We start from the raw sequence: 23,264 nt of genomic DNA, 5'->3' as shown, positions 1-23,264 counted from the left end.
TTTAAGTACCCCGTGGACACCCCTACTTCATATGGCAAATTAATTTGTACGGACTTCGAACCCAGCCCAAATGCTTCATCGAAGCCCAACTTGGCCCAAGAGAAATTCCTATAGCACCAAAGCCATCTTCATTCTTCACTTACCTATCTAGGCTCAATACACATCCATATAGGCTATAGCACCACTTGTGCATGCAAAGAGTTCTCTGTTCACACAGTTCGCTTTATTCTTTCTCTTGCTTTAATTCAGTTTAACTATCGGAGCAATGTCGTATTCTCTCCCCCAAAAGATCTAATAGAATTTTCTTTTAAACGTAACTTCCCTTACCTTTGAAGTGGTCTGACGGCCAAATCAATAGCAAGCAATGGCTTCATACATGTCTTTCCCTTCTAAATTTTTACTAGTGACAGGAAAGACTCGGCTGAAGCCTATCAGGAAATAATATCGAAACTTCTAGGCGTGAGAGTTAAACTTGTGACCTCCCACATTTGCAATTGCAAGGAGTTAACACAACCAACTTCATCATCCCAATCAAAACTTCTTTGTTTAAAGTTACTAATCATTGAGCTGATTAAAATGAAAATTCACAGAACCAAATGCTGCTACTTCTTATTAAAAAACAAGCATAAAGCCTATACAACGCATATATAAATGCCAATGTGGTCAGCTATGTATAGTATCTCCTATTGTTAGTAGTATCAATTTTACATTAGCGTCGGTGCTTTTGGTGTCGCTTACACTACTCGTCTGCTACCCATCTTTGCAGTGGTGACCCAAATCAAACTATGAGACAACCTTTCTGCAATGTAGGATCCCACAATGACAGGACCCTTGTACACTAGATTGTCCTATCTGCTGTATATTGTATGTACCAACTGGTCAATCAAATGGTCTAGTGAAATACTTGAGGAGATGCGTAGAACTCACTCTCATTGAAAACTGGTCTAAGATCTTCTTGGCACATAAAATCCAAGGGGAAGCAAACAAGATGGCCCTTCACTGATTTAAGTCTCTCCATTGGGTCTGTTACCGTCACTTGTCCAGTTTCAGAAGGTTCTAACTTCTCAGGGGCGATTCCTAAGTCAATGGTGGTGTGCCCATGTCTCTCCTTCCACCGCGCCATGCTTTGTCTGAGAGCAGCTCTGCATTTGATGTCAATATGAGAATGAGTAGTAGTATCACATGGAGGGGGAAGAAAGAAAATGAAAAAGAAATAGAAATTGAGGTCTAGTTGTACCTGGAGTGTATTTGTTCATTGGGGATACAAGCGAAGACGTCATGGAATATCGCAGTATTTGTCTGCAGAAAGTGAATGTGAAATTCTAGTAAATCTGTAAATGCTTAGGCAAACATGAATGTCAAGCACTACTTCGTTTTTCTTTTCCCAGAAGACTTGAAGGATATTAAAGCTAGGATCATGTTTGCAGCATCAGAAATTTGATATAGACAAACCCAAAACGCTTTCAATGAGATCCAAGAGAGTTTTCGTTTAAACATAACTTCTCTCTTACCTTTGATGTTGCTAACCATAAATCCTTATAAGTTGCCTCCAAAACAGGATCTCTGATTTGATCAATCTGATGAAACCATAACAATGCATTTTAGTGGCAGCATTTGTTGACGGCAGTTCATCGTTTAATATGTGCACGGACAAGTGATTTTATATGAATAAGAGAAAGTGACAAGTCTTATTAGATGTCGGTCAACTAAAACTGACCTCTCCTGGATGAAGACCAAGATGCTCAGACCACAGTGAGCAGCGCAGACTGTGAGAAAATTTTCCAGCTTTCCAAGGCTTTCCATTCATAGATGAATCAACAAACTCCTTATCTTCAATAAGGACCCCAATCTGCAACAACAACGCTAGCATTGCTATATTATACTACCATTTTGGCAATGACAATGATGAAGGATCAAAGAAAGCTCGGTAAGAAAATAGCCGAGTGATTCACTTTTGTAGAGGTTCCTGTTTTCTGGATAATAATAGACTTTTGCTCCAAGCCAAGAAAAAAAGTGACTTGGGAAAATCACAAAATGGAGTTCAATCCACTTTAATTTTGAGCTAATTTATGAATTAGTAAAAGAGTGATGATACATAAAAGTTTGTACTCAAGAATCAAGATGATAAATAAATGCACCTCTGAGTCCCTTGATCCTAGCAAACTCCTATCATTAATATTAGACGATCCAATCAAGGCAGCACGATCATCTATTATCATCAGTTTGCTATGAACATAAACCTGTATGAAAAATAAGACACATTTTCCAGCATAGTAAGTATTTCACTGGAGTGAAGTAAACTGAATCTGTAACTAATCAAACACTTGGCAAGGAAAATGAAAAATACAAAAGAGGACTTAGGTAGAGATCATGATGCATGATGATACCTGACTTGTCGCCACAGGGCCGCCATCAAAAAGTCTACCATAAGATCTCAATCCATAGAAAGAAATATAGTCGCGTGTCTTAGGGCCAAGAACCTCATTAAGATTGTGTAATATTGAAGTCTTTTCTCTTGAAATGGTCCGATACTGCCAATGCATTATTGCTCTCACTGTTGCTGCCCCACCATCATCCACCCCGCCCTGAATTATGAATGAAGAAAATGCTAAGTATTTCCGTATTTGAAATTCACACTCCAAAAACAAGATCTAGAAGAGTACCTGGAAGCCTGGTAAGAGTGGCATGACAACAATTACCCTAAAACACTGTTGTTTTTTGTGTGCTTGCAAAATACGCTTATATAATGCATCTAGTAGTCGGTTTTGGATAACATCATCTCCAGAAAGACCAGATATGAAAAATTGATTCTGGAAGAAACCATCAGCAACAACAAAATAGTCAGAGACGAGCAAAGAAATAGTTCAATAAGTATACAGATACACATCGCAGGAATAAATATATGTACAACGGGACTCTGCTAAATCAAGTACATCAACGACTAAAACACTTGAGTTATCAGCTTTATAGTTTACATGTGAATTCAGAGGAGATTTGTGGCTCAAAATTTTTTAAGGCCACAAAGAGAAAAGGGGAAGGAAATATAATTTGTCTTCCACCAAGCAACCAGAGTCATTAGTGTGATCAAAGTATAACAAGCCAGACATTGAATGCCATTGTAGCAGGTGTGAGGTCAAAGATTTCAGAAAATTTTATATGAAAAAAAGAAAGAAAAGAATACCAAGCATAGTCGCAGACCGAAGTTTGATTTGAGGTGCATAAAAAACATAAGGCCATAGACATATTGAACAAGCACTATAATTGGTGATATCCTACGAAGTCCATAAAAAACTGCAGCACGACTTTATTATCCAAGAAAAATAGAAAATTTTAAGTAACAAGGATGAAGTAAATCTTCACAATCCAGGCTACAATCTTAATATCCAATGTCCACATATATGTTTTAGCTATGGCAGAAAAAATAAAGGGATCAAATTAGTAAAAGCTCACATACCTCAATATAGACAAAATGTTCCGCTTTCTCAATGAGAGAACAATAAGCTCTGTGAATGCTTTCTTCTGTTTGACATGTCCCAGCAGACCACTGGCTGACACTTCTGATAACCTACACATAACAGGCATATTCATTGATGACAACAGGAAGCATAAATTTGCTAGGGCGGAAAAGAATTCTGAGTTCTAACAACATGTATGAGCAATTGAGCATGCAACGGTATTTTTTACAGTGAGATGACGCCCTCCCTACACACTATGTAAAAGCATGATGTTGGCATAAAAATTCTTATTTTTCCATTTGCAGAACTCCAAATATCTGTCAATATGCTGAATTCCCACAATTTATTGCAAATCACTTCCACAAATTTAATCTTTCGGCTGTTGCAACAGTTGAACAATTCACTCTCTCTCAGCTTATAAGAGAGTAAAAAAAAAGTTACTTATGAAGTATCAAGTATATTTCAAAAAATCTCTGATTTTAAAATTTTCATGAATAAGAATAGTAAAATGATTGAATTCAAAAGATATGGCTAACCTGACAGCTGCAAGAACTAAGTGGTCCAATTTGTCCGTATTCACCAACAGAAGCATTATGATCACTTTCCTCTGATGTTTCTGACTCCTCATCTGAAACTTTTGAGCCAGACTGCCCCAGCATATTTTGATGTGTTTCACTATGAAGATCCATAAAATCAAATTCGTCAACAGAAGTTTCCATCTCTGCAGTGGCAAGTGAAGGTTCATGTTTTGACTTCTGAAATGAGGATGAGTAACATCCATTAACTCCATTTGGTAGATCGTGATGATGATGATTTATTTTCGGGACATTTAACTTCTGGTCTGCGTCGGAAGCCACCAGCCCACTAGCTTCTTGAGGCAAGAGCAGAGGAATATCTTCTGATGGTGATTGTGAGCTGAAGGAATTCTGTCTGCTGACCTCTTTCTGGTTTTCTACTGAATTCTTGGTTTCAATATATCTCTCTCCCCTTTGTCCCATGTAATGAGGGAGCACCATGTGATGGTGAGGCATAAGCAAAGGGATTGTGTGTTCATTTGGAGCTTTATTTCTCTGATAAATGCTATATCTTAGTTATTAAGAGTTATTAACATACAACACAGAGAGCAAATATCAACTATAAGTGTATAAGTGATGAAAAGTAACCTTGGCATGGTTCCAGCGTTGAACAAAGTGCCTGGCAATGTCACGACAAAGTGGTCCTCGCAAAGCACAGTGGACGTCATGCCATGGCATGCGTGGATGCTTTTGACGATCCAGTTCATCTTTCAATGAGTCCTCCCAAGAATTTGGTTCAGATTCTCTGATGATTGATAAATGAATAATCTTTAGTAGCAGAAGGTTGTGAAACAGCCACCAAATGCTTCCAAATCCAATCAAGAAAATGGAGGGCTGCTAAGGGACTACATTATTACAGTGCATCAATGATAACTGTCACATCAAACCCATATATAAACGGAAAAATATGTAATACAAGTACAATTCTTAAGTAGCATAAAGCTCAGGAAAGCTGTTGAAATCATAGCACTTATCCCAAATAATTCTACTAACAGACATAAAGAGGAAAATCACCTTGGATTATAATAGTCCTTTCCAGGCCATATAAGAGGTGGGCAATCCCCAACTTTATGCTCAACTGTGTCATAACGCCCGAAGCATAAATCCAAGCCTCCAGTGAAACAAATCTGATAATCAATAATAACAAGCTTTTCATGGTGTGACCTGTATGTAACCAAATATAGTCAATGCAGAACCAAGGTTGAAGTCAACAAGACTAAACAGATTTAAATCCCCAGAATTTTCTAAAGTCAAATCCCAATGCCTTTAACAAATTCAAACAATTTAATCAACAAATTAAGTACATACCATAGATATACACCAGTTGAGAAATGGTCCGGATACCGCAGTACCCTCACATTCTCATGGATGCTAGCAAGCCTTTTCTTACTGTACATACTGTTGATCTTTAAAGCGATGGAAACCTCCTTATAGAGAAGAATGTATATCTACATGTTCATAAATTTAGAAGTTATTGAGCAGAAAATAGAAAGTAATAATTGAATCATAATTTTAAGGAAAAAAGCGATTAAAGCTTTGCAAATCTGTTGTTAATCTCTGAAGAAAGTCATGAAAAGATAATATTCTAGAGAAAATTTGTATAGCATGTGAGAAGATCCATCGACTCTTGAGGTCATCATACAATACCAAATCAAACAATAGATGTTTGTCAGGAACAATACGAGATATGAATTTTCACCTGCACCCCTTCCTTAGCTTTTGTTGATAACAAAGCATCAAGCCGGGAGGAAGAATGACTTTGGAAAGGACGTTTCAGATATAGCTCTGGGCAAAGCCACCAGCCAGTAATGAGTATCTGTATGTAAGTTTTGAGTATTAGGCCATGCTTTAAACACACAGGCGCATATATTGAATGCATTATTTGCATTAACATGGGAAGAAATAACCTCGGATTTTGCACTCTCTATGGCAAAAGCAATTGCTTCAAAAGCTGCTTGCCCATCTATAAACCATTGAGCCTGACTACCATCCTCATTCAAACCCCTAGGGGGAGCAAAGGAACCAAAGTGATGAGGATTACACCAACCTTCAGGAAGCCTTTGACCCGCATCATTAATTGCAGCAACCCATTCCTTGACTTTATCGTTACTTGTAGTTCTTAATTTTAAGCTCTGATTTCCACAAGAAACCTTTAGAGAATCACAAGGATTGTTAGCCAATTTAGGAAAAAAAATATATATGTAGAAGGCCACTTAAAAGTAAATACAGGCACAAAAAAGAACACTAAATTCTTTCTACTGTTAGGTTTCAGGAAAAAGAAAGAAAAGCTTGAATGCACCTTAAATGCATAACGCAAAGGATTCCGTTCTTTAATCTGGTTTGCTAAGTATACTTTAGGCTCCTTGTTCCCATTGGCAGCAGGTAGGACTTCAAAGACAATTATGTCTAGAAGTTTGGTGTCAGAAGGATCTTCCAGAAAGGCCAAGAACCCAGGTTTGAGGACAGCCCACACCTACATTCATATAGATTGAAGCTTAACATGCACCGAAAGAAGCTTAGAGAGGGAAGATAGGAAGCATAATTAGCTTGTTATCAACTTAAACATGGAAAATTTCGGCACAAATTGTAAGACTATATGCTATATAATTTTACCTTAAAAAAATCGGCTCCGTTTTCATCAGAAATACTACCTTTCATAACATGTGATCGAGTTAATGATTTAAGATCAATGTTCATTATGTGCGTAAACATCTCATACACATGCTGGAAATGACCTTTAAAGACATTATAAGAATAAATTGATATTAAGTCTAATGATAACAATGCAACAACCTTTTGCCAACTGTTGTTGCAGCAACTGAACCAATGGCATGGACAAGATTTCATATCAGCATTAGAGGCGGAAATTCTCGGTAGATGCTTCACCATCACATAACCTTCTTTCAGCTTTGGACCATAGTCCCGTGAAAAAGACAACTTAGAGACCTCCAAAAATTTGCAAACCTACAAACAAGAACCACTCATTATTGTCTAAACACCATTGAAATATTTCTTTACATTACATGTAACAAGAATACTAGAAAATATCCAGAATTATATTAATTTCCATTCCCCTTTTACTAAGACCTTGTCTGATTCTATTGTTATGCTCCGTGCTTGCTTCTACTTAATAAGCTTCATAACAAAGGATGCATTAGCTATGATGTACACATTATTTATATGTTGTTCTAAGATAGCCTTATCTTTTGTGGCATGGAATCAGAAGGGAGTACGGAAGATTCTTCATCAAAAGTTTTTATAATCACCTCTCGAGAGTTTACAAGGTCCATATTCCCCAGAAAGTGATTCAAATAACCTTGCATTGCCACCTTTGCTCTGTCTGACATGCTTTGCTGTCCCCCCAATGCCGGGCGAAGAATTGGCAAAGCAGCACTGGATGGAACATCCCTGCAAAACAGAACCCCATCGTAAGAACTACTACGGAAACTACACGCAGAGATTTATTAGATTTCATTCTTTAATCTAAATAAAAATAAATAAATAACCTATTTCTGACACTTTCTTCTTCATGCAAAGGAACAGCCCCGTCATCAGGTTCATTGTCGTCTTGCACAACAGCTACTTGATCTACTATTCCTAAGCTCTGAAGCCACTCTTTAACCTTTCAAGTCATAATCAAAGATCTAGTCACTTTTCACATCCTCTCACTCACTGAGGAACCTTCAAAGCCTACACGAGAACTTGAGAAGGCTTCTAGTGGTAACATCTAAGAATCCATAGAGTGAAGGGCATTGTCGTGTGTAGAGGCAAACCTGCTCTTGTTTCTCATGTAATTCCGCAATGATCACACGTTTCTTCAATGCAAAATGTAAGTAAAGAACTTGTGAAGCTTTCTTCAGCAACCGCCACTTGTGCTGCTAAGTAGAAATACAGTCAATAACTAAAAGATTGTTGTCTAAACACTGCAACGTCAAATAGTCTTCATAACTAGAATCACTGCCCACTTTTGCGAGAGTAATCATCGAATACAGTAACGATTAAAGTGAGATATTGATAATAATACAACAAGTTATCTTCCATTATTCATTCCAATTTCATCAACTATGGGCATAAGAGGAAACAATTTTCACCAGGTTTACAATAAACTAAACATTAACTTAACCATTACGGCAAACACAGTTCAACAACTATTGACAACTAATGCTATCTTAGTTTCCGAAGGCATCCTGAATTTCAAACAATCAGATGAAGAAGAACATCCAACATTCATGTGCGGCTCAATACCAATTAAAATCGACGTATTCCCAGAACATACCTAATCTGAGACAATAAATGACAATAGCACACAGTAAACTATTCATATGAACATAAAACATATACACAAATGCAACCATAATACACAGAAGAACAAGAGATGCAGTTAGTGCCTGTTTGTATTGGAACTCAATGGCGTAAGACAGGAGCATAGGACTGATATCACCGGTCTCCGGTCTCGAGACAGACACGATCGTTCCGGTCGGCAACTCCTCAAAGATGCGCTCCGTATCGATACATTGCCGTATGGAGGAGCCTCTTGAACCGAACAGCATTGCATTGTCATCCTCCGATGACCGCATAGCTCCTGCAGCGATTAGTTTCTCTGTCGACATCAAAGAAACAACCACTATTATACACACTACTTCCGATCAATAAGTCCCCGGAAACCGTCTATTGAATCTCAAATTCCCGGTCGCCCGCGTAAGAGGGAGAGAAGAGTGACGGAGAGAGCAGCAGTTTTATAATTACCGGGTTTTCGAGGCTTTGTACCGGGAAAGACAAGAAAGACTAAGATGGATGTGATTCCTTCACCGTCACCACCATAAAATTTTGGTGAGTTTTCAACTTCTCCGTGACGCGTGGTGATTAGGGCACGATTGAGCGAGAAGAGTTCACACGTGGCAAAATATAAGGTTGAATGGATATATATCTTCCGTGAACCCGGTGGTAATCGTAATTCGATTTGAATTCGATTTTCCTTTGCTTCCTATAATTTCCTTTTTTAAAATTTTTAATGGATAAACTAATTTCTAAATTTAATGTTTCGGGATATTATATTTTTAAAAAAGGTTAAAAAAATCCTTAAATTCAGACTTTCCAAGTAGTTATGAACAAAAACAACTGGTTAGAATATACAACTCAAATACTACAAATATCTCAAAGACAACAACATCACATAAGAAGTGAATCAAATCCTGTTAATGTTATTGGTCGTTTTCAGAAATGACGTGAGAAGCTGGCTTAGTGTGAGTGTGATTTCAGAATGGGATGTGGAACACGGCATATCCCAACCCCTGGAATCAAATCCAGGGGATATCCAAGTTTTGGTACAAACTCACCAGAGAATATGCTTACAAGGCATCTATATGATTGGTATCAATACAAGGAAACTGGAAAACCCACTTGTCCATTCATTAAACTAATTCTAACCATAATTAAGACCATCTTACTTCTTACAAACAGCTGAGCTGAGCTGTATTATTCCACCAAAGTTGGAAATATATATATTTTTAAAATGTTATTTGTCGTACACGTCAGGATTGCCTGGCCTGGCAAAGATGGACATTCGGCTGCCATCGTAGGATATTCTTGCATTTGACACCAATTTAGTGTCCTTTTTCATATCTCTGATGATTGTAGCATTGAATGAAGGTGGAAAAAAAAGGGTAGGGGTGTTTCAGAAATTATAGGGGTGTACAGGGTCCATTTTGGTACGTTTTTTTGACATAAATTTAACCGATCGTTTGGTAAGTTATTAACGTTCTGGTCAATTTTTTTGCTTTTTTATCGGTTTTTAGGTCGATCCTCACTAACATATATTTGACAATAACCGATCAAACGATCGATTAGATGATTGACTTAGTTTGTAATGGTTTTTTTAGACAATCCTACTAAATTCGGACCACCAGACCCACACGCACAAAAGTTTCCCATGATAAGATAAATTGAGTCAAAACTCAATGGATTACCATAAATTTCCCACCTAACCATGTGATAAATTGGATCAAAACCCAACGCATGCCACAAGTTTAAGAAAACTTTATATTGCATCACAATTTGGCACGCAAATAGGTTTGTATTAAAAAAGACATCTGATGGACAAAACAGCCAAATCTTGAATTGTTTAAGGTTGCTTGTCATCTTCTCACTTTTTGGCAAATAATTCTCAATAAGGATGCTTTTGATACGGGACAAAGATACAATCCCTAAATGATGCTGTTTAAGCTAAAGCAAAGGTTAAGACAAATATGTTACAACCATTCGATTATGTTTTTAAACAAAATTATGAACAAAACCATGCTTTCAACACCATAATAATCTACAAAGCAGACAATCATATGCAAGTGCTCTTCTTGCTGTTTGAGCTTGTCTCATCCAGCTCTGAACTTCTTACATTACCAAAGCAAGAGCCAAAAGATCTATTCAGTGCTCCAATTTCGACAAAGGCAGTGCACTTTGGCAAGGGAAACCATATAATCATCTGACCTGAAATAAGCATGCATATCAATCAAGACTTAATCTACATACACAAATTTCTCATGAGTTTTAATGTAGTTTGAATCCGAACCTTTGACCATAAGAAGACTGACATGCAGCCATTATATGAAATTTGGCTGAATCTAGTTTATTCTGCAAAGGTTGAAGTTGGTAAATGCTGGTCAGCGAAATCAAGGAAAAAAAATGAAATCAGATCAGCAAGCAATATTTCCACCACATTGGGTTGTAAACATTATGTATATCGAATCACGTTTCTTTTTGTCAACTTTCTTTAAAATATTGCAATTAACTTCATTGATACTCAAGTGCATCACATGATGATGCTTCATCGTTAAATAACTAATGAAACAGATCACACTGAGAAAGAATTAAAGTGATGAAGTCCATTTGCCAAAGAAACTGTTATCATTGTCCTAATCAGAACTATAGCCAGGCCAGGGATTGGTAAGTTTAGGACTAATCCCGATGCTTAATTAGTATAGACTAGTTCCTTTTGTCGCGCTACAAATATAAGAAAAGCCTTGGCAGGCAAGGGTTGGACTATGCAGCAAGAAAAAGGTTTGGGGTGTCATAATATCAAAATGGGGTGTGTGCAACTGTGCATCATATTTCCCTCTTCACTGTAAGCTTCCTCGTCCTATGCTCTCGACCACATAACAGTAAGCAAATCACTACAAAAAATCTTGCTTCAATAAGTGAAATGCATTTTAATGAGTCAACAAGTAGTTGTAATGGTCATAAGAAATCGTGACCTATTGTCAAGCAGCATGTAGAGGATTTGGACAAACCTGAGATTCATGATAAAGCCCGGCATATAAAGAAGCATAGAAATATTCACTCTCCCTGCCATTAGAAAATGCAGCTACAAGCTGTGCAGTAAAATCACTCACCTCAGTAAGGTAGTCAAATTATTCAAGTAAATGCAAGTAGACTTTCCCACATAAGAGAAACCTCATGTCAATACTAAATAATGAAGCTATTTTTCCTTTCATATCAAAAGCTTAAAATATTTCTAAAAAATAAAATGGGTTGGCTAGGGGAAGCCTCCCTGAGCCCAACAGTCTACTCAGAAAGAGGCCAAAAATAACTCCTCGTAAATTTCTCGCATGCAACTGAAACTTTTCATGAGAAATACAATTAAGTGGATATGAAAACCTGTTCGGATGTAAAATTAATTAAACCCCTTTCTAACATTTAACAACTAGTTCAAATACATTCATTTAGGTAAGCAGAAAAAAGATCAAATTGTTCCCTACCTTCTCTGGATAACCACCATCTTTGAAAAGATTGTAAGTTTCCCGCATGACGGGCCGAGGATCTCTCCCTACCTGCAATCAGCTAGCACTATTTGAATGAACCATTCATATTCATCCATAAAACATGCATGATTTAAACCCCTAAAGCATAATTGCACTGCCATTCAAGGTCTAAGAATTCAGAACTTAGCATACTTATTGTGTTCAATTGATCAAATGGACAAAAAATTTCTTCAGAATGTTCTCACTTTATTAGCAAGTTCATCCAAGTTCATCCTATTTTGTAATGCTATTCCTTTGATAATATTCCTATACATAGCTTGCCTTGAGAAATCGTTTCCTTGCTCCCTGAACTCCATATAACTTAGCTTCACAAAGAAAGCACCATATAGACTCTTCTGTGTCATTTGGATTCTGTGCAACATCAAACCGGAACTGTTCTGCCCCATCTTCAAACCTGATTAGAGAGAACCAAGTTAATGATCATCATCATCTCATCCGAGCCTTTATCCCAAAAGTTTGAGGTCGGGTACATGAGTCTATGAGAAAATCAACAGGAATCCACTACGCGTATTCGTTTTCTCCGTTCATTTCTATCTAGGATGATACAATCATCGACTCATATTAAATCCATATCATTTCTTACTACTTCAAGCCATATCTTTTTAGATCTTCCACCCCACCCATCTATCTCTACGTTGAACATGTATATACCATCTTTTCTCGGAACCTATCCTTCCTCGTGTGAGCATACATCCAACGAAGCATTTGCATTTTTGTTGTATGCATTTTTGATAGCCCAACAATCAGAAGCATATATCAAATACCGGAAAAAAAAAACACATAATTTGTCATTTAAAACAGTTGATTAGGCTGTATGAGGCTAAAATCAAGCACTGTTTCTGCTGTTACTAAATATTAAAGGATAATACACAAGAAGAACGCAAGTACCTATCAAGATAGTAAAGCGAAAGCCCTCTTTGCCAAAGATCTGTATTATTGAAACCACCATCAACCTCATCAATATCTATTGTGTACTTATAAAAAAATCCCAATTTTCGAAAGAAACCCCTAAATCAAAATGTTGGGATACCTACAAGCCTTTTGACGAGGATCAAGCTCTATTGCCTTATCGAACTCTGCTAAAGATCCCAAAACATCACCCTTCAAAGCAACAACAAAAAATATTAATGACTGCAAATCAGGACCATCTCAGTAAGAAGGATTTCACCCTAAAAAAGCTCACAATTTTACCTGTCTAAAGAGTAGCATTCCACGACGAATGGCGAGAATTGCTTCACGGGCATTGTCGTTTCCTCTAAAAGCATCCCAGATTCCAGACACTGAAGGGAGAAACAATCTCCTGGAAAATGTCAGTGGTGGGTGTTGAGAGTTGTGGATTAATCTCAAAGGATTTGTGTAAAGAAAGTTAAATTTCGTATGGGTTTTGAGCGAAATTGGAGGTAAAACAGAGAAATAGAAACGGTGGCGAATGGAGGAGGAAGAGGAAGTGGTGGAGGAGGGTTTGGATATGTGAAAGGAAGCCATGGAAACGGAGGATACAGAAACTGTTGATAAGGCGCCAAAGGCCAGAGAGTAGTGCAGTGGTGCTGCGTTATTCGTTCGGTAACATGGGCCTGAACCTGAAGCAAAGTAAACAAACCCAAAGATTAAATTGGGCTGGGCTAGAAACTGGGTTTTGTTACTGGACCTGAAGCTAAGTTAATCAAGCCCAAAAATCAAATTGGGCATGACAGTGGGCTCGAAACTGAGTTATGTTAATTGTTAAGTGCTACTGCTAATCAATAATCATGGAACTGTATCAGCAAAGGGCTTCATTGAGACTTTGGAGTCCAATTATTTGGGCCCAAGTGAGGCCCATATATAGAGAAGTTCTCACATGGAATCCTATTAATTTCAGCCGTTGATTTTGATCAAAGCAACGTTTTTTTTAAGACCAAAGCTATGTGTCCTTTAGAATGTCTGCACGGACGAAGCAACATTGGGCCATTTGGGCCCAGTTGTAACAAACAACCTGGGCCAGATTGAAATTTTGGGCCAACAACATCTGGGAAACACAGGTAGCCTTTACCATCCAAGTCCAATACAGCAAATGATTGAAAGATTTCATAGCACAAAAAAGGGAAGAAGAAAGAGATAGAAAGTTGTTTTGGCTTCTTTTCATTGATTCTCATCCGTTTATTCTTCTTCCATGTGTGTGTGACTCTCAGCTTCTGCTGAATAAACTCGAAAAATCCGAGAGAATTCTAGTTTCCTGGATGCTTTAATGTCTTCATCTGTTAATTCCATGTCGTCATCTACAAATCAGTCCAGAAAGAAATGTTGTCATCTTTACGATATTGGTTAATGCTTACAATGCACAAACAGACACAGACACACACACACACATATATATACACCAACCATTATATATACATATCAATGTGTTCGTCAAGACTGTCCTAAATATTGATTCGATGATTGATGCTTGTACATTTCATGATTTAGAAGCAAAAAGAAACGACTGTGATAGTAGTTTGGAGTTGGTCACTGGCTGGCTAACCACTAGGGTAATAACCTAGTCGTGAATATATCTGACGTCAAAATGTACGGCCTCATAAGTTTTGGAGTTCGATTCTCAATGGGATGCAATACCCTTGCGATTATGCATTGGGTTTTGACCCAATTTATCATGTCTCATGTGATAAATTTCTGTGTGTGCGGGTCTGACGATATGTGTTTAGTCTCACATCAAATGTTCAAAAAACAAATTTATATGTTTTCGTTATCAGTTACTAAAAGGGAAAAAAAGAGTCTCTCGCTGGCCACTCGTGTATGCACAGGCGGTGGATCAAATTTGAAAAACCAATTCATGTTTGATCTGTGAATGCATAAATGGTCTTCATAAATTTAAGAGTTTCCTGGTTTATAACTGTTTTTATTTCGTTAAGAGTATTAGGGCCCATGTATGCATCAGCCCAGTAGTAATTGTTTCCTAGCACTTAGCAGCCCATCTAAATGGGCCAAGGCCCATACTTTACAATGTTGGTTTTGTAATTTTGGGTGACCGCCTAAGGTCATCATTGGAAATAAAAGACGACGATAGAGCTCTAACCCTAAACCAATCTGGAGCCTATATAAGAAAAGCTTCTTCCCCAACTTCTACCTCCGTCGGCAATGCAATCCGTCTCGATTCAGGTCAACTTTTACGAAATTTTCATTTCTTCATCGATTAGTCAGTCGTCTTTCGTTTCCTCCAGAATGATTACTGTTTTTCTGTGCAAAATGATTTTGTCAATGATGATAAATGTTTCATACCCAGCTCATTATGAGACCTCTAAGAGGTCGGGGAATTGAATCTATTCCAACATTTGTCTGAGCCTTTTGTATGTATTTACTTTGATTTGTTTCTTTTGAGTTCATATATGGATTTCGGTGGACTGATCTGTGTTTGTTTTAGAGTTTGGATAATCCATTTCGTGTAAATATAATTCATTTCGTGTGAATACAATGCTTTTGTGCTGGATGATTCGATATAATCCGTTCTGCGAACTTGTCTTTTGGTCCGGCTTTTCAAGATACTGTTTTTTCTTTTATGAGAAATAATTTTTGTATTTTTCTATGATGATCAATGTTCTAATCCCAGCTCTATGAGACCTTTTGTAGGTCAGGGAATTGACTCTGTACGACATTAATCTGAACCTTCTTCAATATTTGAATGTTTTTGATTTTTTCATCTGCTAGATGTCTTTTGGTCCAGCATTTCAACATACTGTTTTCTTTTTAATTTTATGAGATTTGATTTTTCCATGATGATCAATGTTCTAATCCCAGCTCTATGAGACCCTTTTGAGGTCAGGGAATTGACTAGATAACATTTATCTGAGTACTTTTCAATACTGAAATTTCATTTTAAAGATCATATTTTCTCTACTTTAGATCGGAAAGAAGAGTTCCCTATGATGACTTGATTACTAATTGCTAATGTATCTCTGATTATTTCGTGACTGATCTGTTTGCTCTGAGGGGATTGTCTTGGTTGGTTAATTTTTTTCTTATGATTTAATCTGTTTTGCTCCAGAACTTGCATTGCTTGATACTCACTTGCCTGTAATTTACGAATTACATCCTTGTAACTGAACTTACAAGTTTCTCTCCTTTTTTTTTTTCTGGGTTGATGCATAGAAAATGTATATCTGTTTAGATGTGTAATATGTTCCCGATGATGCAGCATTTGAACCATGCTAATTCTGATGATCAATGATTGATTTTCTTTATATTTTACTGAGGGAACTACTAAACCTCCCACAGATTATCCATCTCATTGTCTTTCAGTTTCCCAATATCTTCAAGTCTCAAAATGTATGTATGATATCCTAATGTTTATGTTAATGTGTAATGCCTTGGGTAATTTCTTGAGTGCAGTCGTCTGTTTCAGGTTAAAAGCTATAACAACAACATTGAAGAGAGATGTAAGCAAGCATCTATCATAAGATTTTTTTTATTTACACATCCTTGGTCTGCAAATGTTTTGGTGATACTCATTGTTGTACAATGTTTTATCATTTGGATACAACCACGTATGTAAGAACTCTATGGAGCTTAAGTTGAATGCTAATTTTCAACTTGTTTGCTTAAATATCTAGGCATCTGATTTGTAAACTTTAATGATATGTCTCAATGTCTCATGTTGTTTATGTTCTATTCGTTATATTTCATCTTTGGGAAATATCTGTCAAGGCTGGCCAGCTACTTGGGCTTTTAACAGATTGGGCCATAAATGGGCCGTTAATGCTCATTAGCTTCTTTAGCTTGATATGCGTCTGGATCTTTTGTTTCCAAGCCCACTGTAGTCGTCTTCTTTTTTTGTGGGCCGGACGGAAAGTTTTTAAAAATCCAATAGCTTTGCCTAAGCAACCGTTGCTTTGCAGAACACGACGAAACTGGTCTCCCCCATCAATCAAAATCTGAAAGGCTGAAAACCATGTGGGTGAATTTTGTCGCGTTGTGACCAAAATCTGAATTCTGAAGTACATAATTGAAATGACCTTTCTGCCTTTTGCGGTGGAAGTGGTGACTATGACTATGGGACCAAACAGCCCCGACAACGCAATAACATATACTACCACTAAACATGTTAAGATGAGCCAGTGAGAGACATGGAAGAGCTTACCAGGTTTGCTATGATGGCCACATCTTGAAGAGTAAACATGTTAGGTCAGTGTTGGTGGCTCATTGGTGCTTCAATACTCACTCGTGACGTATAGTATGGAATTATGGATTGCTTAACGTTTTGATATTCAAGGAACATCTAGTGAGGAAAAAAAACCACTTCATGAGCAATTTTTCATGAAATTTGATCATGAAAGGAATGACAATTAGTAGTCGACTGACGTTCTTGTTCTGATAATTTGAAGAATCTTGAGGAGAGGGATGTGAAGAAAGAGGTGAGAAGTAGAAGCAAGTAAAAGAGATTTAGGTCCAATCCATTTAAGATGATCATTCATGTTCTAGTCTTAAGACTCACGTGGTTGTGTCTTTCAAAAGGCGTCTCAAGAATTGGAGCGTGATGGACATATTTTCACAATTTTAGGTATTGTATGATTTTTGACTCTTTCGGCTTTTGACTAAATTGTTTAACATTGAACTCATACAGTAATGTTAGGTAGTCCATATAATGGTAGCTTATGAGAGCTCAAAGTCTCTTAAACGAAATTTTAAAACGTTTTAACTCTCAAAATACATGTTAGATTTTTAAAAAAATTATATATTCTGAATCTGCGCATAAAACTCTTTTTAATAAGATCCATTATCGATAAGTTTTATCGGGTGCATCTTAATTCCATTATTTTTTTTAATAGAATTTCAAAAATAATGGATTTAGAACTAAAACAATGAATTCTAGATTGAGTTTTAAAAAACAATGTAATATATAGTAAAACAATGAATTTTGGATAATAAATTATGTGATAAAAGAGTAGAATAAAACGGTTCATTAAATCAATGTAAATGTAATGAACCTGTTACGTGTCATTTTCAGAACTCATATCTACAAATCAAATCATTAGTTTACACCTAATGTGAGAGGTATTCATCTGGATGAGTCATATCTTGAACATTGGATTAGAAATCAACCGCAGACAGCTGTCTAAGTCTAACTGTTGTAGTTCAGGTGAAGTTTAAGGTTCTGACATTATTAAAGCCACCGAATCATCCTTCGTGTTCTATTAAATGTTAAGATGTAGTGCCACGTGTCCACATCCCCTCACTCTAACTTTCGCTCTCTCCCCTGCCGTATTTAAATTCACATGCTACCTCTGTCTCCGAACAAAATCCCCTTCTATCATCGAATCCGATCAATCTTCATTTGACCATGTCGGATGCCCGGTATGCAACCGAAATATCGGGCTCCATGTCCTCGAGGAGCCTCAGTGAAATATCCGAAGTGGAAACGTTTCGTTTGAGCGTGAATCTCGTATCGGCTGCGAGGCGAAATATCGGGTTCTTGAGAACAGTGGCAGAGTCTCAGTGGCTTCACGAGAGTCCAATCGTTATTGTTGAAGCCATACGAAGGTCAGAAAAACCCTGTTTTTGTTTGTAAACGTAGTTTGATCAGGCGGTGGAGGATGAAAAATGTTGGGTTTTTTCCTTTTGCAGGTATGAGGAGCTCTGGATGCCGTTGATTTCTGATCTGACGGTTCAGTCAAAGACGCCACCTTTGGTTCTTCCTCCTCTGGATATTGAGTGGGTTTGGTTCTGCCACTCCTTGAATCCGGTAAGCAAAATAAAATCTTTCTATCTCAACTTTCTTAGTGACCAAACAGGTGTTGACAGTTGACACTCCCTTTTCAGGTCAATTACAGGAAATACTGTGCATCGAGGTTCTCAAAACTGATAGGAAAACCTGCAATCTTCGACGAAGAAAATGAAGATTACGCATTGATGAGATGCGGAGAGATCTGGGAAAGAAGATACCCATCTGAGTCTTTTGAGAATGAAATTGATTCAGATTTGGAAGACCCAGTTGATATCGTGACTAATGAAGATCTACTGTTCGAAGTAAAGAAGCAGAGAAATTTGTGCAAGAAGTTCTCAGTACCATATATGAACGAGATTGTGTATTTGATAGCAGCAAAACAGAGGTACAAGGGGTTTTTGTTCTTGTTGCAGAGATCCACAGATGGGTGTTCTCCTTTGGTGCCCACTTTGGACATTCTACTGATGTGGATAACTCATCAAGTAAGGTTCTTTTTTCTTGTTGTTTTCTTTTTAACTTTGTTTATGTTTGTTGGTTTGTGATGATTAAGTTTCTTTTTCATTTTTAGTCTTTATTGGTTCATAGAATATCTTTTCTTGAGTTCCTTGTATTGGTAAGTTGTGGTTGATGTTCAGACAAAAAAAAAAAAAAAGAGTTGTGGTTGATGCTGATAGCCTGATATACTCAGTCTTATTCTCCATCTTCTACCTTTACCTAATATCCTGGCTTCCATGTGTGTATATGTTTCGAAAGCACATTTTCCCAAATATGAAAATATTAATGGGCATTGAAAAGAATTATAAGGTGTTATAGTTTAACTCAATTTGGTATAGAAAGGTGGAGTAAGGTCTGTGACTACAAGTAAATGTCTCAAAATCAGTTCTTTCAAACTTTATTGGCAACTTCTCTTGAAGCAATAATGATCTGATTAAGGCTGAAGCTGCAAGGACTATCTGAATTGGTTGTTTTCTGTCAATAAGATTATTCAATCATATCAAAGGAATCAAGAAAAAGGAGTTTTTTTTGGTACTGCTATTTAACCACTATTATAACGGTTTCGATGTTAACATATTCTTTCTGTTGTCTAAGCTTTTCTTTCTTTCTCTCTTATGATTCTTACTCTTGCTTGTTCAGTAGTTCTCTATCTCATACATAGATTTTATGGGGTACACAAAATATGCCAGAGTTACCCAACTGTATATGCAGAGGACTTGAAAGAGATGGAGGGCGACATTTGGAGTCTGGTGAGTGTAGGGGAACTTGTGAATAAAAAGGAGGTGGAAGAAACCCAGAAATTGTGGGATAGAGCCTTTGAGCAACCATATGAGAAAGCTGGAGCCGAGCTAGCCCTGGACTTTGATGGGGTTGCCTCAGTGAATCCTCCTGTTCACTGGGCAGTCTCAGATGTAGATGTCAACACCAAATACAAGGCCATGACACCCAGGTTCTTACTTGAGGTAAAACAATTTACATAAACTCTTCGAGTATTCCTTAAGATGCCTTTTCAATTTCTTCCTGTGGGGCTTAGGGACATTGCAAGATCAAAAGCAGCAAAGCTGCAAAAGGTGGAATCATCTTTTGATTATATAACTAAGGCTGTATTATTGCTATCATATTTTATATGCATCCTCCTTTTCTTTTCTTTTTTCTTTTTTCTTTTCCTGACTAAACAAGAAATATCAAGTAGGTCAATAGTTGTCAACTTGTCATTCAAGATTAGTCTTGTTTCAGCTTTTTCTCTGTCGTTTTAGATTTGATACCTTCAGACCAGTTCTTCCACTCAATTCCTATTATTATCTAACTTAAGTTGAAGGAGTGAAGTACCAACCATGACTATTAAAAAAATGAAAAAAATGAAAAAGAAGATCAAGAAAAACAGACAAGTTTTTGTCTCATTTCTGAAGATTATGAAAGCTTAAAAAATTTTCGACGGAAGAACTGAGACTTTATTTGTTACTATAACTTAAAACTGGCATCTTTGTACTTTTTTACTCAATGGCAGGCCACATAAATGAAAACCAGACCACTTACAATAATATTTCAGGATATTTGGATGAAGTCCTCCATAAAAACTGGAAAAAGAACTACGTCTCTTTTTTACGGTGCATTCATGCTGCAATTATGTGGAGAAGTACGTTAAGCTGCACAGAAAATCAATCAGGAGTGGTCAGTAAGAGATATTTGACTTTGTATTTGATTAAAACGATGCAGGTGTGTCTGTCTGTGAGGCTCAGTTCTAGGATGAAGGCAATGCATGAAGACATTAAATGCAATTTCCTGTGTCTGAAAATGGTAAGATGTCACAGGGAGCTCAAGATGGAAAATCTCATATCCGACATCTGCCTGGATTCATGGCAAAAAGCTTGGCATCTCTGCGGTGAATTTGGCACCAGAGGATTGATGCTTGAGCTTCGCCATCGTGGTGGGGGCTTTTTCAAAAGATGCAAATTGCTAGACACGGCTACATTTTTATGGAATGATTTACTAAGAGCACCATCCCTTGCTTTGGCGAGAGAAGTTGGTGATCAAGTGAGGATTGTTGCTTCAATAACTCCACCGGTTCAAGCACCATATTTGTTGAAATGTGTACCAGATAGAGTCACTGATGATTCAGGGGCAATGATATCAGATGTGATTCTGAGAATGAACCGGTATAGGCCTCAAGAAGGTCGTTGGTTGTCTCGCACAGTTCTTGATCATGCTGGGAGAGAGTGTTTCGTTGTTCGGATAAGGTAATTTCATACCCTTTTCTTTTGTTATATGGGGAGGTGGTATTTCTCTAAGACAAAATTTGAATTGAAATGTAGAGTGGGAGGTGGGCTTTGGAGGAGAGGAGATGAAACCCCATCAGCTGTGAAATGGGAAGACAGAATTATTGAGATACGAGAAGGTTCATGGTCTTATGTTGCAGATTCCATCGGTAGAGCTCCTGGTATGTAGTTTTAAAGCTTTAACGCTACAATGCTGAATTTTCAATCAAACTCTAAAATCAGGAGCAAGGAATATAAATTCATTCTGCAAGTGATTTCACTTGAACTTCTTTATGGATCTTACACTTTGACTTAGAAATGTGATCGGCTCTGGTAATTTTCATTCTTCGAACATTGGTTAATCAAATTTCAGACATTTGTGCATTCTTTTGCCATCTAGTACAGCAAAAGTGGTAGGAACAGCAACCCCCAAAGAACCTCCAGAGAAGTGCCAAGCCGCGTGGAATTTCTCCACAGGAGATGAGTTGTTAATTAGTTGGGAATCATCAACATCAGTGCCAGGTCTGAGGTTCACGCTCATAAATGAAATGTCTCCAGACTCATCTGTAAGTGAAAATCTACATTTCCTTTTAGAGATAGACTTGAAAAAAATTACATTCCCCTGTTTTTTAATGAGAAAGCAATATTGCGCAGCAGGTTAAGTTGTTGAGAGGACGAAAAATGCAGTACCAAGTGAGGAAAGCTAGTAATAAAACGAACAGTTCCCACGAAGAACAAAGCGAGGATGGAGAAGAAGATGAGGATGGCTTTATAACATTCGTTCGTTTCAATGAGGACAACCCAAATGGAAGAGCAACAGCTCTTTTAAATTGGAAGCTATTGGCCGTAGAACTACTCCCCGATGAAGACACGGTTCTTATCCTCCTACTATGCATTTCAATACTCAGAAGTGTATCAGAGATGAGAAAAGAAGACTTGGGAAACTTGCTCATTAGGCGTCGGTTGAAGGAATCGAAACTAGGAGCTAGAGATTGGGGTTCTGTGATACTACATCCTTCTCCACTTTCTTCTTCAACCAATTCTTCCCCATATCTTCAACCTTGGCATTGGAATCCTGAAGCTGTAATGGCATCCGAAAGGGCTGATCTCATCACCAGACAGCCTGGTTTTGGTTATTCACCTGTTGAAGGTGGTGATAAGTTGTTTAAGAGAGGAATCATAACATGAAACATATATTTTGAGAATTAATTAATTAACTCCAACTCTCTTTTTTTGGCACTCTGGTTGCATGTGCTGTTGCCTTTTGAAAGTTCAACCTGCATGTGCAATCAGAATATAAATATATAGAACAACTTCATCATGGATCCGTATGCTTTATGCATATGATTTTCTTTTCATTAGCTGTTATATGCCTATCATAATTATGTGGATAAATCTATGAGAAGGTTTTTTTTGGTTATCCAAAGAACGATGATGTCATGCAATTTTGTTCTTGAGACATTCAATATAGACTTAAATTTGAGCAGTAAGGCTACAAAAGTCTCTCATATGATGACATGATAAGTTAAGTCAAAACTTAACGTGTGACTCTACAAGAATATTGCTCATAGCGAGAATCGAACTAAACTACCTTTTCAAGTTCATAAAATTTGATCCTAGAGATATTTGCGGAGGTAAGTTTGGTGAGTTTATTGATAAGCAAGAGGGAAAGAATCAATTGGTATTAGGACCTAAGTTCAATTCACAAACATTTGCATATCCAAAATCTACTAATCACATTAACATAATGGGACCCACTTCGCGAATATCCACGTCACCTTTGGACTTTTGATATTTGCTTTCCCAAGTATTGGACGGACAAAAGGTACGGTCCGTCGCACGTCCCAGTGGAGCCCACCTTTACCCCGTCGCCGTACAAAAACAAGGCCAGATACAGCCTCTCATGATTTCATCAACTTTTTCCTTTTCTGAATCTACAGCCACGTCTCTCATCTCAAATAATCAAACGGTCAATG

The 23,264-nt window shown here is 37.4% G+C and overlaps 3 protein-coding genes, 1 long non-coding RNA gene and 4 other non-coding genes across 11 annotated transcripts; 6 read left to right on the top strand and 2 right to left on the bottom strand.

Moving 5' to 3' along the window:
• Nucleotides 1-580: 580 nt before the first annotated feature.
• On the bottom strand, nucleotides 581-8,769 carry LOC120008868 (phospholipase D zeta 1-like). The gene is made up of 20 exons (XM_038859231.1): nucleotides 8,419-8,769; nucleotides 7,804-7,905; nucleotides 7,537-7,652; nucleotides 7,297-7,438; nucleotides 6,824-6,994; nucleotides 6,330-6,503; nucleotides 5,938-6,180; nucleotides 5,730-5,846; nucleotides 5,339-5,478; nucleotides 5,045-5,194; nucleotides 4,619-4,775; nucleotides 3,992-4,525; nucleotides 3,455-3,565; nucleotides 2,664-2,810; nucleotides 2,388-2,585; nucleotides 2,139-2,240; nucleotides 1,718-1,849; nucleotides 1,512-1,577; nucleotides 1,238-1,299; nucleotides 581-1,142 (listed from the first exon to the last, which is right to left on the bottom strand). The coding sequence occupies exons 1-20, from the start codon at nucleotides 8,638-8,640 to the stop codon at nucleotides 893-895; spliced, it is 3,336 nt and encodes a 1,111-aa protein (XP_038715159.1). The 5' UTR covers nucleotides 8,641-8,769; the 3' UTR covers nucleotides 581-892.
• A 1,458-nt stretch (nucleotides 8,770-10,227) lies between these two features.
• LOC120009728 (lipoprotein NlpI) lies at nucleotides 10,228-13,370 on the bottom strand. The gene is made up of 8 exons (XM_038860418.1): nucleotides 13,036-13,370; nucleotides 12,879-12,945; nucleotides 12,733-12,772; nucleotides 12,106-12,238; nucleotides 11,782-11,853; nucleotides 11,314-11,394; nucleotides 10,596-10,657; nucleotides 10,228-10,513 (listed from the first exon to the last, which is right to left on the bottom strand). The coding sequence occupies exons 1-8, from the start codon at nucleotides 13,327-13,329 to the stop codon at nucleotides 10,447-10,449; spliced, it is 816 nt and encodes a 271-aa protein (XP_038716346.1). The 5' UTR covers nucleotides 13,330-13,370; the 3' UTR covers nucleotides 10,228-10,446.
• Nucleotides 13,371-14,878: 1,508 nt separating this feature from the next.
• LOC120008880 lies at nucleotides 14,879-16,450 on the top strand. The gene is made up of 2 exons (XR_005470548.1): nucleotides 14,879-14,979; nucleotides 16,220-16,450. It is a non-coding gene; the product is annotated as an uncharacterized LOC120008880 (long non-coding RNA).
• Nucleotides 15,071-15,168, top strand: LOC120010014. The gene has a single exon (XR_005470801.1). It is a non-coding gene; the product is annotated as a small nucleolar RNA snoR69Y (small nucleolar RNA).
• LOC120010012 lies at nucleotides 15,393-15,487 on the top strand. The gene has a single exon (XR_005470799.1). It is a non-coding gene; the product is annotated as a small nucleolar RNA snoR69Y (small nucleolar RNA).
• Nucleotides 15,581-15,677, top strand: LOC120010013. Its single transcript, XR_005470800.1, has one exon. It is a non-coding gene; the product is annotated as a small nucleolar RNA snoR69Y (small nucleolar RNA).
• On the top strand, nucleotides 15,997-16,076 carry LOC120010017. Its single transcript, XR_005470803.1, has one exon. It is a non-coding gene; the product is annotated as a small nucleolar RNA snoR53Y (small nucleolar RNA).
• Nucleotides 16,451-18,129: 1,679 nt separating the features above from the next.
• On the top strand, nucleotides 18,130-22,609 carry LOC120009783. 4 transcript variants are annotated; one of them, XM_038860485.1, is made up of 8 exons: nucleotides 18,130-18,354; nucleotides 18,439-18,556; nucleotides 18,634-19,020; nucleotides 19,723-19,995; nucleotides 20,750-21,270; nucleotides 21,346-21,470; nucleotides 21,694-21,854; nucleotides 21,946-22,609. In XM_038860485.1, the coding sequence occupies exons 1-8, from the start codon at nucleotides 18,155-18,157 to the stop codon at nucleotides 22,474-22,476; spliced, it is 2,316 nt and encodes a 771-aa protein (XP_038716413.1). In that variant the 5' UTR covers nucleotides 18,130-18,154; the 3' UTR covers nucleotides 22,477-22,609. The 4 variants fall into 4 exon arrangements, with proteins under 4 accessions (XP_038716413.1, XP_038716412.1, XP_038716415.1 ...); XM_038860484.1 differs by having other exon boundaries at nucleotides 21,943-22,609; XM_038860487.1 differs by lacking the exon at nucleotides 21,946-22,609 and having other exon boundaries at nucleotides 21,689-21,842.
• The last annotated feature ends 655 nt before the right edge of the window (nucleotides 22,610-23,264 follow it).

This window comes from Tripterygium wilfordii, chromosome 11, assembly GCF_013401445.1.
Source record: "Tripterygium wilfordii isolate XIE 37 chromosome 11, ASM1340144v1, whole genome shotgun sequence".
Taxonomy (NCBI): domain Eukaryota; kingdom Viridiplantae; phylum Streptophyta; class Magnoliopsida; order Celastrales; family Celastraceae; genus Tripterygium; species Tripterygium wilfordii.
This window is presented reverse-complemented; position numbering and strand designations above follow the sequence as displayed.

Excerpts from the sequence above, each read along its gene's own strand:
- LOC120009783 (XM_038860484.1), top strand. The coding sequence starts at position 18,155 with ATGTCGGATGCCCGGTATGCAACCGAAATATCGGGCTCCATGTCCTCG. Across the intron at positions 18,557-18,633 it reads TCTGCCACTCCTTGAATCCG|GTCAATTACAGGAAATACTG; the intron begins GTAAGCAAAATA and ends CTCCCTTTTCAG. Across the intron at positions 21,471-21,693 it reads TTCCATCGGTAGAGCTCCTG|CAAAAGTGGTAGGAACAGCA; the intron begins GTATGTAGTTTT and ends CATCTAGTACAG.
- LOC120009728 (XM_038860418.1), bottom strand. The coding sequence starts at position 13,329 with ATGGCTTCCTTTCACATATCCAAACCCTCCTCCACCACTTCCTCTTCC. Across the intron at positions 12,946-13,035 it reads GAATGCTACTCTTTAGACAG|GGTGATGTTTTGGGATCTTT; the intron begins GTAAAATTGTGA and ends GTTGCTTTGAAG. Across the intron at positions 11,395-11,781 it reads ATGGTGGTTATCCAGAGAAG|CTTGTAGCTGCATTTTCTAA; the intron begins GTAGGGAACAAT and ends TTTACTGCACAG.
- LOC120008868 (XM_038859231.1), bottom strand. The coding sequence starts at position 8,640 with ATGTCGACAGAGAAACTAATCGCTGCAGGAGCTATGCGGTCATCGGAG. Across the intron at positions 7,439-7,536 it reads GAAGAAAGTGTCAGAAATAG|GGATGTTCCATCCAGTGCTG; the intron begins GTTATTTATTTA and ends TCTGTTTTGCAG. Across the intron at positions 6,181-6,329 it reads CTTTGCGTTATGCATTTAAG|GTTTCTTGTGGAAATCAGAG; the intron begins GTGCATTCAAGC and ends GATTCTCTAAAG.